This window comes from Heliangelus exortis, chromosome 28 (assembly GCF_036169615.1).
Source record: "Heliangelus exortis chromosome 28, bHelExo1.hap1, whole genome shotgun sequence".
Taxonomy (NCBI): domain Eukaryota; kingdom Metazoa; phylum Chordata; class Aves; order Apodiformes; family Trochilidae; genus Heliangelus; species Heliangelus exortis.
Genome location: NC_092449.1, coordinates 4,853,788 through 4,866,920, shown reverse-complemented (window position 1 = coordinate 4,866,920; position 13,133 = coordinate 4,853,788). Strand labels below are relative to the sequence as shown.

The 13,133-nt window shown below is 55.7% G+C and overlaps 3 protein-coding genes across 6 annotated transcripts; 2 read left to right on the top strand and 1 right to left on the bottom strand.

Moving 5' to 3' along the window:
• Positions 1 to 137: 137 nt before the first annotated feature.
• On the bottom strand, positions 138 to 4,453 carry S1PR4 (sphingosine-1-phosphate receptor 4). 3 transcript variants are annotated; one of them, XM_071727883.1, is made up of 4 exons: positions 4,407 to 4,453; positions 2,903 to 3,139; positions 2,681 to 2,800; positions 138 to 1,809 (listed from the first exon to the last, which is right to left on the bottom strand). In XM_071727883.1, exon 4 carries the CDS (start codon positions 1,646 to 1,648, stop codon positions 428 to 430), a length of 1,221 nt encoding a protein of 406 aa, XP_071583984.1. In that variant the 5' UTR covers positions 1,649 to 1,809; positions 2,681 to 2,800; positions 2,903 to 3,139; positions 4,407 to 4,453; the 3' UTR covers positions 138 to 427. The 3 variants fall into 3 exon arrangements, with proteins under 3 accessions (XP_071583984.1, XP_071583983.1, XP_071583985.1); XM_071727882.1 differs by having other exon boundaries at positions 2,681 to 3,139; XM_071727884.1 differs by lacking the exon at positions 2,903 to 3,139 and having other exon boundaries at positions 4,407 to 4,451.
• Positions 4,454 to 6,526: 2,073 nt separating this feature from the next.
• On the top strand, positions 6,527 to 8,593 carry LOC139788212 (duodenase-1-like). Of its 2 annotated transcripts, none has more exons than XM_071727912.1 (5): positions 6,527 to 6,656; positions 6,754 to 6,901; positions 7,096 to 7,225; positions 7,590 to 7,811; positions 8,116 to 8,593. In XM_071727912.1, exons 1-5 carry the CDS (start codon positions 6,593 to 6,595, stop codon positions 8,248 to 8,250), a joined length of 699 nt encoding a protein of 232 aa, XP_071584013.1. In that variant the 5' UTR covers positions 6,527 to 6,592; the 3' UTR covers positions 8,251 to 8,593. The 2 variants fall into 2 exon arrangements, with proteins under 2 accessions (XP_071584013.1, XP_071584014.1); XM_071727913.1 differs by having other exon boundaries at positions 7,096 to 7,231; positions 7,560 to 7,811.
• A 1,359-nt stretch (positions 8,594 to 9,952) lies between these two features.
• On the top strand, positions 9,953 to 12,161 carry LOC139788124 (granzyme G-like). The gene is made up of 5 exons (XM_071727736.1): positions 9,953 to 10,548; positions 10,647 to 10,794; positions 11,144 to 11,285; positions 11,421 to 11,654; positions 11,873 to 12,161. Exons 1-5 carry the CDS (start codon positions 10,362 to 10,364, stop codon positions 12,008 to 12,010), a joined length of 849 nt encoding a protein of 282 aa, XP_071583837.1. The 5' UTR covers positions 9,953 to 10,361; the 3' UTR covers positions 12,011 to 12,161.
• Positions 12,162 to 13,133: the final 972 nt, after the last annotated feature.

Here is a 13,133-nt window from a genome sequence, read left to right as displayed (position 1 = left end):
GGTGGGCTGGGCTGGGTTGGACTGGACCAGGCTGGGTTGGACTGGACCGGGCTGGGTTGGACTGGACCGGGCTGGGTGGGGCACCAGGCACCGGGGCAGCCGCCCTGCAAGAAGACAGAGGCGTGGGAAAGCCAAGAGGGGCTTTACTTCCATGGGTTTATTGGAAAAGAAATGGGGGCTGGGAGCTCAGCACCTCCTGCTGGGGGAGCTTCTCCTCAGCAGTGTTTGGGGGGGAAACAATTCCAAAAAGTGTCCATATCCTTCCCCCCCGTCCCAGGAGCTGTGCCTGTCCCATAGGAAGCACCATCCCAGTCTGGCAGCGAGCAGTGCAGGTGCTCATGGCCATCCCGAGGTGCCTCCCCGAGCAGGAACATCAGGATGGAGTCCCCGTGGGCTGCCTGACATCTCTTGCTCTCCCCGTGGCCTCTCAGAAGCTGGGGAGGTTGCTCACCACGCTGGAGTTGCTGGAGAGAGGTGCCCTGGGCCGGGGGTTCAGCGCCACGGAGCCGTGGAAGCTGTCCCGGTATCGCAGGGAGCTCTCTGTGGAGGACCCCGAGTTGATGTCCGGGATGAGCACGCAGGTCCCGGGCTCACAAAGCCCCAGCCTGAGGCAGCAGCAGCACAGGAGGTTTCCCACGGCCCGGCGAACCTCCACGCTGCGCAGGGAGTAAATGACGGGGTTAACTCCTGAGTTGAGCATGGCCAGAGCCAGGGTCCAGTCCAGGCTGCCGAGGTGTGCGCAGGTCCGGGCCTCGCAGAAGACGTCGAAGAGCAGCAGGACAAAGAGAGGGCTCCAGCAGAGGATGAAGGCACCCAGGATCATCAGCACGGTCTTGAGCAAGCGCAGGGACCTTTTGCGGCCGTGCCGGGAACTGGTTTGCTTGGAGCTGATCTGGACCAGCTGGAAGATGGAGATGTAGAGGCCGATAATGCCCAGGAGGATGACGCTGAACACGACTACGGAGAAGAGGATGTAGTTCTTGGAGTAGAGAGGCAGGAGGAGGGAGCAGGCGTGGAAGTCGCAGAGGCAGTTCCACCCCAGGAGCGGGAGCAGCCCGATGACGAGCGCCAGCAGCCAGCAGGAGACGAGGAGGCCGCGCAGGCGCCGGGTCTTGCTGGCTTCGTTCTCGGCGATGGGCCTCACCATGGCACTGTACCTCTCGATGGCCGTCACCAGCAAGCTGAAGGTGGAGGCGGCCAGGGCGACGAAGAGGATGCCCTCCCGCAGGAACCAGAGCTGAGGTGAGAGCTGGAAGGTCTTCTTGCCCGAGAGGCAGAGGTTGCACAGGTAGGCAGTGCCCGCCAGCAGGTCGCTCACCGTGATGCTTGCGATGCAGGAGTAGACCCAGCGCCGGGCTCGCAGCCCCCGCAGGATGGCCACCAGCACCAGGAGGTTCTCCAGGATGATGACACAGCTGACGGCGACAAAGGCTGCGCGGAGGAGGCCCATGCCCTCGTCCCCAGGCTGCCTGTTGGTCAGTTTGCCTGTGAAGTTGTAGTGCTGCAAGATGAGGTTCACGTTCCTCGTGGCAGCCAGCTGCAGGCAGGAGCCTTTCCTGTCAAGCAAGTCAAGTCTGAGCTGAGGATACTGAGCAGAACTGAGGGGAAGGGAGCGATTCGCCAGCCAGCTGAGCTCTGCACCATCCATCTTCTGAGCCTGGGCGGGCAGCCAAGGGATGCACGACAAACCAAGGGTTGATGTAGAGCTGGGAGCAGAGCAGAACCTCTGCTCCAGGGCTGGGGACAGCTCTGAGCCCAGCAGCCCCACGTGAGATGGGGGTCAGAGTCCTGTCTGCCAGCCCCACGGCACTGCAAGAGCAAGGGGAGAGGAGGGTGAGGTGTGTTGTAAGGCCATGCATGAGGATGGGCTTCCTGTTGTTTAATGAAGCTTCCTGTTGTGTGCTTGAGTATCGATAGAGTTTTTAACAGCTGTCGTCATTTCTCAGTAAGGGTCTTGACTATTCTCAGCTTTGCTGTGATTGTGAAGGGGGACATGACTGAAATAATGTGTCAGGCCCCTCTTCAAGCCAGGGCAGGCTGGGTGGAATGGGGAAGGTAACACCTCATACCTTGATGGGCGGGGTCTGTTGGTCTGAACAAAACCAAGCACCAGCAAGAGCATCCAGAGAGCCTGAGCCACTGAGTGCTTCGCCTTTTATGGCATTAAATCCATCCCTGAGCCTGGCCAGAGAGCAGCTGCATTTTCATCAACTCCCCTGTGCACTTCCCACACTCAGACACATCCTTGTCCAGGAGGAAGCTCCATGGGCTCCTCCATGGGCCCAGCTCCTGCCACTCTCTCAGGACACATCCATCCAGGTCCTGACTGTCAGTGCAGCAAATTCAGGCGCAGTCCAAAGGGAAACATCTGCTCAAAGCCCCCCGTGTCCTGACATTGCCCCCTCCACCTTCAGCTCTCCAAGCACCTGCTAGAGATGGGTCAGGATCTCCCCACTGCCTGAGTCCCAGACAAGGAAACTGAGGCACAAAGCTGCTGCCACCTGCCTGGAATTGCAGAAGGCACAAAAAGGCTGCACTGAGACCAGAACCCAGGAGTCCTGGCACCATTGTAATGTTGATGTCTGTTGTTGACCTGTTCTGTGCCTCTGCAAAACTTGACTGGAGAGAAAGTCTTGAACCCTTGACAATTCCCAGCCACCCCTGCTGGGTCTGCACTCACCTGTCATGATGGGCTCAAGGCTCTTGCTGCCAGAGGGAGGTTCAGCAGCTGCTTCTCCAAGGCCCAGCACAGAGTAGGTAATGGGGAGGTCTCTTTGTGCAAAATAAGTAAGATTTCTACCTAGTAAAGTGAAAAAAGGGAAGTTACAACATCAACCACATTTCTATGCAGGATGGACCCCACCCAAAGCAGCTGCAAAGAGAGAAAAGGCAGGGAGAGCACCTTGTAACTCAGGCTGCCAGCAGAAATTGGGTCTCCTGCTCTCTGCTTTTTCCTGTGTTTCACTCCAGGCTGGCACAAAGCCATGAAGGGGTCCCCAGGCTGAAGTGAAGTGTGGGGATTTCTTCCCTTGGCATGGCAGGGAGGGGCTTGTGGTTCTTGCACAGCATCTCTGCTTTATTCTTGCTTCAAGCTGAGTGTCCAGCTAATGCCTCTCAGGACAGAACTGGTGGTTTGTCCCTAAAAGATCAGAGGATGAAGAAGCTTGCCTGAGTAACTTCTCAAATAGCTGGCAGCATGTGAACAGTCTCAGGAAAGAAATATCTGAGAAAATGAGCATTTTGTCCTGGAGATTTGTGGCGAGCAAGGTACAGACGGGAGGCAAATGGTTTTGATGGCAGATGAGCAGCTGGGACAGTTCAACACAGTCACCCATGGGGTGCCAGGTCCTCTGGACCAGCAAAATAATCCTAATGCCCTCCCAGCACCCAGCATCCTACTGAGGTCCCTCAAGTCCCCTCACACACTGCTCCCACCTCAGGGCAGGTCAGGGTGCAGTCCCACAGCCAAAGGGGGCTCAGCTGGGACTTGGACTCCATGCTCAGCAGAGCAAGGTTTGGCTGGTGGCACAAATCCACCCCTGCATCCCCCCCAGTGCTGCTGACAACAGACCCGAGGCAGAGAGCCCCCATCTCCAGGTCCCCAACCTCCCAGGGCCAGGGGCAGCTCCACTCTGCTATCAGCACAGCCACAGCCTGAGCTTTATCTTGGCACTTCTCCTCTGCTGCTGTTTCAGCTCAGATGTTCTTTCTTTGAAATGAAGGGGAGTGGGGGGGGACACCCCATCCTGCAACATTTCTCATCTCTTTCCTTCAGATCAAGACCACAAACTACATGAAAGTGCCTGATAGCAGCTGAGTGCTGGGCTTGGAAGGACCAGGGGAGATAAGGGGGTCAGCTGCACCCCCCTGAACCCTCTGCCAGAACCCTCTGCCAGAACCCTGCCCCAGAACCTCCACCCAGCCCACTCCTACTGAGGCCAAGGGGAAGGCAAAAGCATCTCAGTCCCAGAGGGAAGTTGTCTGCAGACAGGGATGCTCAGAGATGCCCAGGGCTCCCAGACACTGGGAGCTGCTGCCCAGACACCTCCTGGTGCCAGGAGGGCATCCAGACAATGGAGGGAATGAGCACTGCAGGGGAAAGAACAGCAAGATACAAATGCAAGATAAGATATTTATGATTTCTTTTGAGGTTTTCCTGCTGTGCTGCTGCACAGTCCTGATTAAAACTTGTATTTTCAGACAATCTGATTAAAAAAAAAAAAAAAAAAAAAATCCTTGGGTGAAGCTCTGTGGAAAGTTCTACCCAGAGGGCCCAGCCAGGCAGCCCCCAGGCTGGCTCATGGGCAGCTGGTGTCCCCACCTCTGTCCCACAAGGCTCCCTACTCATCCTTTTTTCCCCTGCGTGGCCCCAGCAAACCCCAACATGAGCCAAGGCATTGATTTACCAGCAGGTGTTTTTCTGCTCCAGGAAGGGTGGAGTTGTGATGGTCTGAAAATGACTGAGAGCTCCTGGCAGTGGGTTGGTAGCATTTCCTAGCTTTGGTCTCTTCTGCTGTCACACCCCAGTCCCCAGTGGGGCAGGATCCTTCTGGTCCCAGTTAGCTCAGCCTGACTCGGGGTCACACCAGACCCTGGAGATCTGGCCCAAAGAATTGTCCCATCTCTGTGTCTGGGTGCCAGGTGATGGACTCTGGGTGGTGGTGATGGTCTCTGCAGGGCACCTCTGGATTTGAAGGAAAAGAAGGACATGAAAGAGAAAGTTTCAGGATCAGCTCCTTTAGACCACATCAGTGACCATAAATGGCAAAGTTTGGTTAATTTGTTTTTTCCCTTGAAGCACCATTGCTTTATAAACTTGCATTTCTCCATGCAACAACATGAAGCAGGACTGGTAAAAAGCTCAATAAAACGCCCCTCTCCACCACCCCCATAAAAGACAACACTTAGAGGGGGTCCCAGGGAAGCCCATCACCCCCCCAGGGTGTCACCGGGCCCTCCTCTGTGGCAGGTTCGAGGTTTTGATGGTGAATTCACCAACGCTGCTTTGCACCCTTTGGGGCAGAGCCCCTCCCGATGCCAAACTTGTTCCCGGGGGTGACAGCCCCGAGACACTTCCCCCCGTGTCCCCACGCGGGGTGGGAACGCGTCCCCCCCACCCAGGGCAGGGGCTGAGGGTGCGGAGAGAGGCGGTGCCGGCACGGGAGGAGCTGGCGGGGCTGTGGGGACAAACCCGAGCTGAGCCCTGCACAGGAAGGACAAAAAGCAAAAAAAAACCCTGAGGGCAGAGCTGCTGGGCTGGGGCGGGACGGGACAGGGTGGTACCGGTACCGGCTCAGGGCTGGGGCTGCTGCACTGTGTCTGGAGAGCATCACATTATCCCAAATGCTGCTTCATCATCATCATCATCATCATCATCATCATCATCATCATCATCATCATCATCCTGCATCCCTTCCTCCACCCACTGTTCTCCCCCCTGCCTGTTCCACACAAGAAGTGATTTGGGGCAGAGAAGTGCTGGTTCTGTGACAGGACCCGAGGAGATGGGTGGGAGCTGTGCCAGGGGAGGGTCAGGCTGATGTCAGGGAACATTTTATGCACTGAGAGCTTTGTCAGGCGCTGGAATTGCCTGACCAGGGCAGTCTCAGTCCCTGGAGGTATTTAAAAGGTGTTTGGAGCTGGTCCTTAGGGCCACGGTTTGGTGGTTTGCTTATGGTGTTGGTCAAAGGTTGGGCTGGATGAGCTTGGGGATCTCTTCCAACCTAAAACCTTCTGTGATTCTGTTTCTGCTGTCTGGAGCCCAGCCCAGCCCTGGTACTGGTGACCCCACCAGTCAGTCCTGAAACCCCAACAGGGCATCTGAGCTTGGAGCTTTCAGGTCAGCACCACCGGGTTCAAGAAGAAAGCAAGACTTTTGCCCGAGGTCACTGTCAGGACCAGAAGGTCAGGAAGGAGGGAGTGCAGCAGGGCTGGAGCTCAGGTCAGCATCTAAACAAACCACACTTTGGTAGGAGCAATGTAAAGAGAGGAGCTGCAGCCTCGTTTGTGGGGAATTTCAGGTCAGGGAAAGGAGAGAGCAGTGAACCCAGAGCAGGGTGGATGAAGGCTTCCCCTGCTCCCCTTTGCCAGTGGCAGAGGGAAAAGCCCAGAGGGGAAAGTTCTGCTTGCCAACAAAACATGGAATAACCCGAGCACCCCCAGGAGCTGCTGAAGGCACAGCCAGAAGTCAGAGAAATGGGGTTTCTGCAAGTGAATGTGATTTGTCCTGCAGTCAAACTGTGTGAGAAATGCAAAATCACATCTCAGAAACACCCTAGGACACCTCTCCCATTCAGCACTCCTGAGATTCTGGGACTGGGCTGTGCCTTTCTCTGCCCTGGCCTTTCTGTCCTGCTTTATCACTCATCAATCACAGCCTCAAGGCATGTGGGACATGTGAGCAGGCCAGGGCAGCAGAGATGCAGATAGAGCTGCAGGGCTGCTGCACTGCTCTGATTAGCACAATCAGGCCAGCACACCCGGTTTCCTGGGTGCTGGGTACTGCTGGTCCCAGGGTATAAAACCAGCCCTTGGGCACCAGGGGACTCAGACTTCCACACAGCTCGGAAGGAGAGGCCAGCTGTGGGAAGAGATGTGCCAGACACAGCCCCTGCTTGTCCTGCTGCTCCTGCTCTCCTGCCCGTGGGCCAATGCCAGTAAGATGGGGTGCTGCAAGGTGCTGGGGTGCTGCTGGGGAGCTGCTGGTCTGGGCTCTGAGCCCCAGCAGCTCATCCTGCAGTGGGTGTCTTGCAGGTGCTCTGCGGAGTCAGATCGTGGGGGGCCACGAGGCTGAGCCCCATGCCCACCCGTACATGGCATACCTGAAGCTGGGGGTATCAGGATGTGGGGGGTTCCTGGTGGCCCCTGACTGGGTGATGACTGCTGCACACTGCCGTCTGGGGTGAGTACTTCACAGAGGGGCTTAATCCCTCCTTCCTCCTCCTCCTCCCCTGGTCTGGGAGTCTGTCCATCACTGGAGGGGTTTTAGAGAAGCTTTCTCGTCCTCCTGTGCCGAGCAGCTCTCTCCACCTGCTGACAAAAAGGAGGGGATATGGATGGGACCCAACCTCTCTTCCCCTTCTCCCCTCTGGCCAGGAATGCCACGGTCATCCTGGGGGCTCACAACATCCTGGAACCAGAAAAGACCCAGCAGGTCCGAGGAGTCCTCAGATACCACATGCACCCTGAATACAACCCAGAAACTGTGTCTAATGACATCATGTTACTCAAGGCAAGGCAATCCTCTAACAGGCAGTGGGTTGGGGGGGCTGGGAAGGGGGTAGGGCAGGGCTGTGGGTCTGGGAGGGTCTGGGCACGTCCTTGCTGTTAGCTCCTTGTGCAAACCCTCAGCTGCTGCTGCCCACAAGTGCCTGTGGCAGGCAGGAATGGGAGGGACCTGGGAGGGAACCACAGGCAGGGCTTGGAGCCCCATTCCCTGCTCAGAGCAGCTCAGCAGAGCTTGTGTTTAGTGTCCTGCTAGATCTCCCCTGTCTCTGGGCACAAAGCTTCCCACAGCTGTTCTGCTCACAGCCTGTTCCCAAAACCTTGCCTTCTCACAGCTGACAGCAAAAGCCACTCTCAATGACTACGTGAAGACCATTCCACTGCCCAAGACCAGCAGTGACCTCCCCACGGGCACCAAGTGCAGCATTGCTGGCTGGGGGATGATCGATGACGACCGGGCAACCAGCAAGCTCTTTGAAACCAAAGTCTCCATCTACAGCCGCAGGAAATGCATCCACTTCTACCCAAACCTCGACACCGGCATGGTCTGTGCTGGCAGCTTCCACGAGCTGAGGGATTCCAGCCAGGTAGGGGCTGGGGGCTTGGCCATGGAGCAGGACACCTCTCGGGTAGCTGGGGCTGCTGCTGACCCAGACTGAGCTGGCGTTTGGTTTGTGGCTCCCATCTCCCTGAAACCAGGGTCCAGGGAGTCCCAGGGGCAGAGCCCCAGCTCCCGGCAGCTCCCCCAGCTCAGTGGGTACGTGGGGAAGGAGCAGAGCCACGGATCCAGAGCTGAACTCTGCTTGGCAGTGCCTGGGCAGGGATGGAACAAGGGGAAACCTGTTCCCACAGGGAAGAGGCCTCTAAAACCAGTCTGTCATCTGTCCTCAGGGAGATTCTGGTGGGCCCCTGGTGTGCAATAAGGTGGCACAAGGCATCGTTTCCTTCGGGAGAGACAACCCCCCGGGGGTCTACACACGCATCTCCCACTACCTGCCCTGGATCCACAAAATCATGAAGAAGTAGCAGTGGCAGCACCGGTTCCAGCACTGGTGCAGCTCTGGAGACTGCACTGGTTTCCTCCCTGCCCCTGGTGAAGGCTTCACTCCCTCCTGTCTCCTCGGGAACCTGAGTGACCTGATGGGGACACTGGTCCTGATTTAGGTCCCCCCAGTTCTGCTCGGAGGCTGAGGCTGTCCCAGTCTCTGCCCATCTCAGGTCCAGGGTTGTGTTAAGTGGCCCTGGCAGGACCTGGGATGGTCCCAGCTGGCACTAGGAAGTCCCTGTTTCCTTCGGGGATAACCCTGTCCCTGCTTGAACCCTGCTGCACTTAGAACACCCACAGTAAAGTTCAAAGCTGCATTTCCCAGCGTTTGTCTCCTGTCTGATGCCTTTCCCTGGGGTGTCCCTGCTGGAAGGGAAAGCTCAGCCTCCACTCTGCAGGCACTGAATTCCTGCCAGACTGGGAGGATGAGCCACAGCTGCCATCCCTATGGTCAGGGGGATGAGTGCGGTGCAGGCAGAAATGGGCTGGGAAAAGGGATGTGCCTGGCACCCCCTGCCCGGGAGGAGCCGGCAGGCAGGACGCTGCGTGCCAGCAGCATCCAGGAGCTGCCATGCCCTGCAAAGCACCGACTGTCCCGCTCTGCAGGGACCCTTTGCCCTGGTTGCACTCTTAGCACATGGGGCAGCCGGGACAACGAGCTGGGTCACAGGAAAACCCGGTGGAGAGTTCTGAACATTCAGAAACTGCGTAAAATTCAAGAACAGGATGCTGATCTCGGTTGTACGGAGCCTCCCACCAGTCCCGCTGGCAGGGGAGGAGCTCTTGCGTGTCCCCTTCCCTGAGATGAAGGGAAAATACGAAAATAACCTCTTCACCTTTGTGTTTGTCACCCGTGCCACCCGGGGAAGCTGAGAGGGGTCCATGTAGGCTGCTGCAAAGAGCTGCTATCAGCTGGGAAATCTGCAAGTGGGAAGGCAGCAGCTGCTTATCTGTGCAGCAGAAACTTCTCATCAGCAGGGATTTCCCTGAAGCTGCAGCCTTTGCATGAGAGTGGAGCTTTCATCTTAAAGCAGGTTTTGGCCCATGGGTTGCCCCAGTTCCTCACCCCTGCTGGGACAAACGCTCAGATTCCTCCTTCTGCTGGAGCCTGGGCACTGGTGTCAATGGGGAGCCAAAGGGACATCCTGGGGGGAGCGTGAGTTGGGATTTGCCACCACCTCCTCCTCCAGCAGAGTCCCTCTCACCATGGGCTGGAGAAGGAGGGAGTGCAGCTGCCATGGGGTAAGGCAGATCCCTGCCAGGCACCTGGGACTTGGCTGGCATTTAAAAATCCCTGCCTGCCAGGACACGACCCTCCCCAGAGGAGCAAGACCAGGGAGAGATGGCTTTGAGTTATCTCTACCCACTGAAGGGCCAGAACCTGAAACCTGTCTGCATCCTCTCAACAAAACAGAGGGAAAGTGAGTCCCTGAGCCGAGGTCAAAGCTGGGTTCTTGTCTTGGTGTTCTCCCCCACTGGCTGGTAAGAGACAGTGAACTCCCCACTTTAACAGTGAACAATTACATCTAGGAAAAAAAAAAACCAAAACACAACACTTCAAATGTTGTCTTTTGCTGTACAGAGCAGAGCCCCAGCCAGCAGCTGGTGCAGAACAGACCTCGTGTCCCCAGCAGCAGTGACACTGCTGGCAGCCACGCTCATGGAGCTGCCATTGCCAGTTTTTGCCCTCACTTGGCCACCATCAGTGGGCTCACATCAGCTTTGGTCTGTTAGCCAGGACCACGCTGCCTGACAAAGCTGGGGGGTCCTCAGCTGCCCCTGCCCAGTCTTTGGACCTGGTACATGGTGCAGAAGCAATCTCGTGCTTGCAGAGCTCATGATAAAAATCAAGAGAGTTTGTAAGTGCCCAACAACAAATGTGAGCTACAAGGGGAGAACACACGGGTAAGGGAAGTGCTCCCTCCAGCTTCTAGCTCCCTGGCAAGGGGTTAAAATTGATTCTGGGTCTAGAAGGATGTCAGATATCCCAGATCAGACCCAAGAGGAAGGTGGGTTGATGCCCAAGGCTGAGGCTTGACTGAACTCCCCTCCCAAACAGCTGAGGTTTGCAACTTGCAGATAGATTAATCAGATGAGTCTGACTTCTGTGGTTTCCTGGAGTCTCATTTCAGGCTATAAAACCTTACTGGGAGTGGGAACAGACCCCAGACACAGCCTCACCTCCAAGGGACCCACAGAAGCTGAGAAGGCAATGAAGAAGCCCCTGCTGAAGCCCCTGCTCACCCTCCTGCTGGTGACATGTCCCTCAGCTAAAGCCAGTAAGTACAGTGACACTGGAAGAGAGGACTGGGGAAGGAAGGGTCCCAGGTGGTCCTGTGCCCCCCCATCCCCTCAGATTCAGTCCCATCCATTGCAGATGATTCCTGGAAATGGATGCAGGGAGGAGCTGGAGCCAGGGTCTCCCCCACACCGTACCTGGCCTATTTGCAAGGAGTGAACAACCAGTTCTGTGGAGGCTTCCTGGTGGCTCCCAGATGGGTGATGACAGCAGCTCAGTGTTCTGAGTAAGTTTCTGCTCTGCTGGGGCTGGAGAGGGTTTTCCTAGATGCTCGTGGCTCTGGGTGACAGCTCTGTCCTGGTTCCAGTAACACAGGCTTAGGGACAGTCCCCACACCCGAGCAGCAGCAAAGAGGATCAGCAGAACCTGGGAGCCCAGGTCCAACCTGCTAGATTTAAAGGGTCTCCTCCCCATCCCGACATTCCTCATGAGTTTCCTAAGGCAGCTGCTTCTGCAGCTGAGATAGAGGCCAGAAAAGGTACACGGGCCCAGAGCAGGCTCCTGATTCAGAAATCTTCCCTTGGTGCCACAGGCAGGAGAAGGCAAACGACATCCACTGTGCTTGATTTTACCAGACACCAACCTCTGACTGTCATCCTTGGAGCCCACACCATCCAGAGGAGAGAGAAGAGCTGGCAGACATTTGAAGTCCAAGAATATCACTGTCACCCGGATTTCACCATTCCTAGAAGGGGAAATGACATCCTCTTGCTGAAGGTAAATACCTGCCTGGCCCCATCTGCCTGAGGTGCAGGGCTGAGCTGTGACCCCAGAGCAGGAGGGTTCAGCCTTTGTCACTCAGCACCTACAGCCCACAGCACTTATTTCTGTATTTTCTGTGCTTTTGCCCAGCTGAAAGGCAATGCCACCAGCAACAGATACGTTAAGACCATTTCCCTTGAAAAATCCAAAGTGCCTGGGGGGACTGTGTGCAGCACAGCTGGCTGGGGCTCCAAAACATCCAAGACCAGATTACACACAGACAACGTCACCATCATCAAACGAAGAGATTGCCTCAGCTGGTACCCTGGACTTGCCAACAACTTGATTTGTGGTGACAGCCAATTTGCTGGGGCACCTGAAAAGGTCAGTCTTGGAATTAGGGTGTAGAAAGCTGTAGGGGAGGTTTCAGCCAGGTGCTGGGTACAAACCTGATGTAGGCTGAAAAACTTTCCTGAAAAGGTACTGTTTAAAAATCGCTTATTGTCCTCTCAACTCTTCCCCTGGGGAAGCTCTCTCCAGATATTTGCAGTCCTGCTGTCCTGAGAAGCCAACACTGACCTCTCCCCTCCTCTATTTCCCAGGGTGATGCTGGGGATCCACTCGTCTGTGACAACACAGCCTATGGCATCTTCTCCTACAAGCAGAAGCATTTGCCTGGTTTCTACACAAACATTGCTCCTTACCTTCCCTGGGTCAACAGTGTGATGAAGTCAGGATGACCCTGCCCACCCCCAGCTGCTGCCCCGGAAAACTCTTGCTTCAGGACCCCACGCTCACCTCCTTTTCCTTCCTTTCTCCCTGGAAAACATCTTCCACAGATCCCCACAGGCACAGCAGGGCCCTCTCTTTGGCACAGCCAAACTGTGGGAGTGGGGGTGCAGAAATCGTACCCTGGCTCCGTGCGTTCCTGTGCAACCAGGGGACTTCACTGCTCTGATTTACCCCCCCGTCAGGACAGCCCTGAATGAGGTGAGAGCAGCTGGTGGAGATTTCTGCTGCTCCTGGGGGAAGCAGAAGGATGAGATGGGGCAGATCCAAGGAGCAGCCTCCTCCCTGCCCCATCCATTGGTGCCATCGGATTTCTGAGTCTCCTTTGGCCAAACCCTGGGATTGGTGTTGCCCCAGCTCCAAGGAGGACACTTTCAGTCCCTGCTTCACGACTGCTGCTGCTGTCCCCTTCCTCTGGCACTTGCTGCCTCCTTTCTCCTCTCTTGCTGTAGCTCCAATGTTGTAAGAATTCATAAAATCAATAAATGGCATCTGCATTTGAGAGCCTTTTTCTTTTTGTGATCTGGATTTCTCTTGGCTGCTGAACAGCTCAGGAGACAGACACTGCTCAGAGAGCTGAACCCCAACCTGCACATTTCTACCCTAACCAGTGGCCTCCATTTTCTGTCCCACCCAAACACCCAGAATGGATGCCAAGTGTGGCTTCCAGGCAGCAGGAGCCTCTTGGTCTCCTCAGCCCAGTGTCAAGGGACGAGGCAAAGCAGTTAGGTGATGTCCCCCAGAAAGTTTGGTTTGCTCAGTAATGAACAAAGAAACAAAAATATTACCAAAGTCCTCCAGGTCATTTGCATTACTCGGAGAATCTGTAACTGGAAAAAAAAAAAAAAAAAAAAAAAAAAAAAATCATCACTTATTTGATGATGCTGTTGCACATTTGTGCTGCTGTACGTGCACACAGTGCCCTCTTTGGGTAAGAAACAGCACCTGTTCTTCAAGGTTCTATCTCTAAACGGCTTCTGAATTGATCCAAAAACCTTATTACCTCTAAAAAACCTTTTTCAGCTAAGCATAAGATTGCTGTTTGGAGGTAAATTCATGGCTGAGAAAGGCACT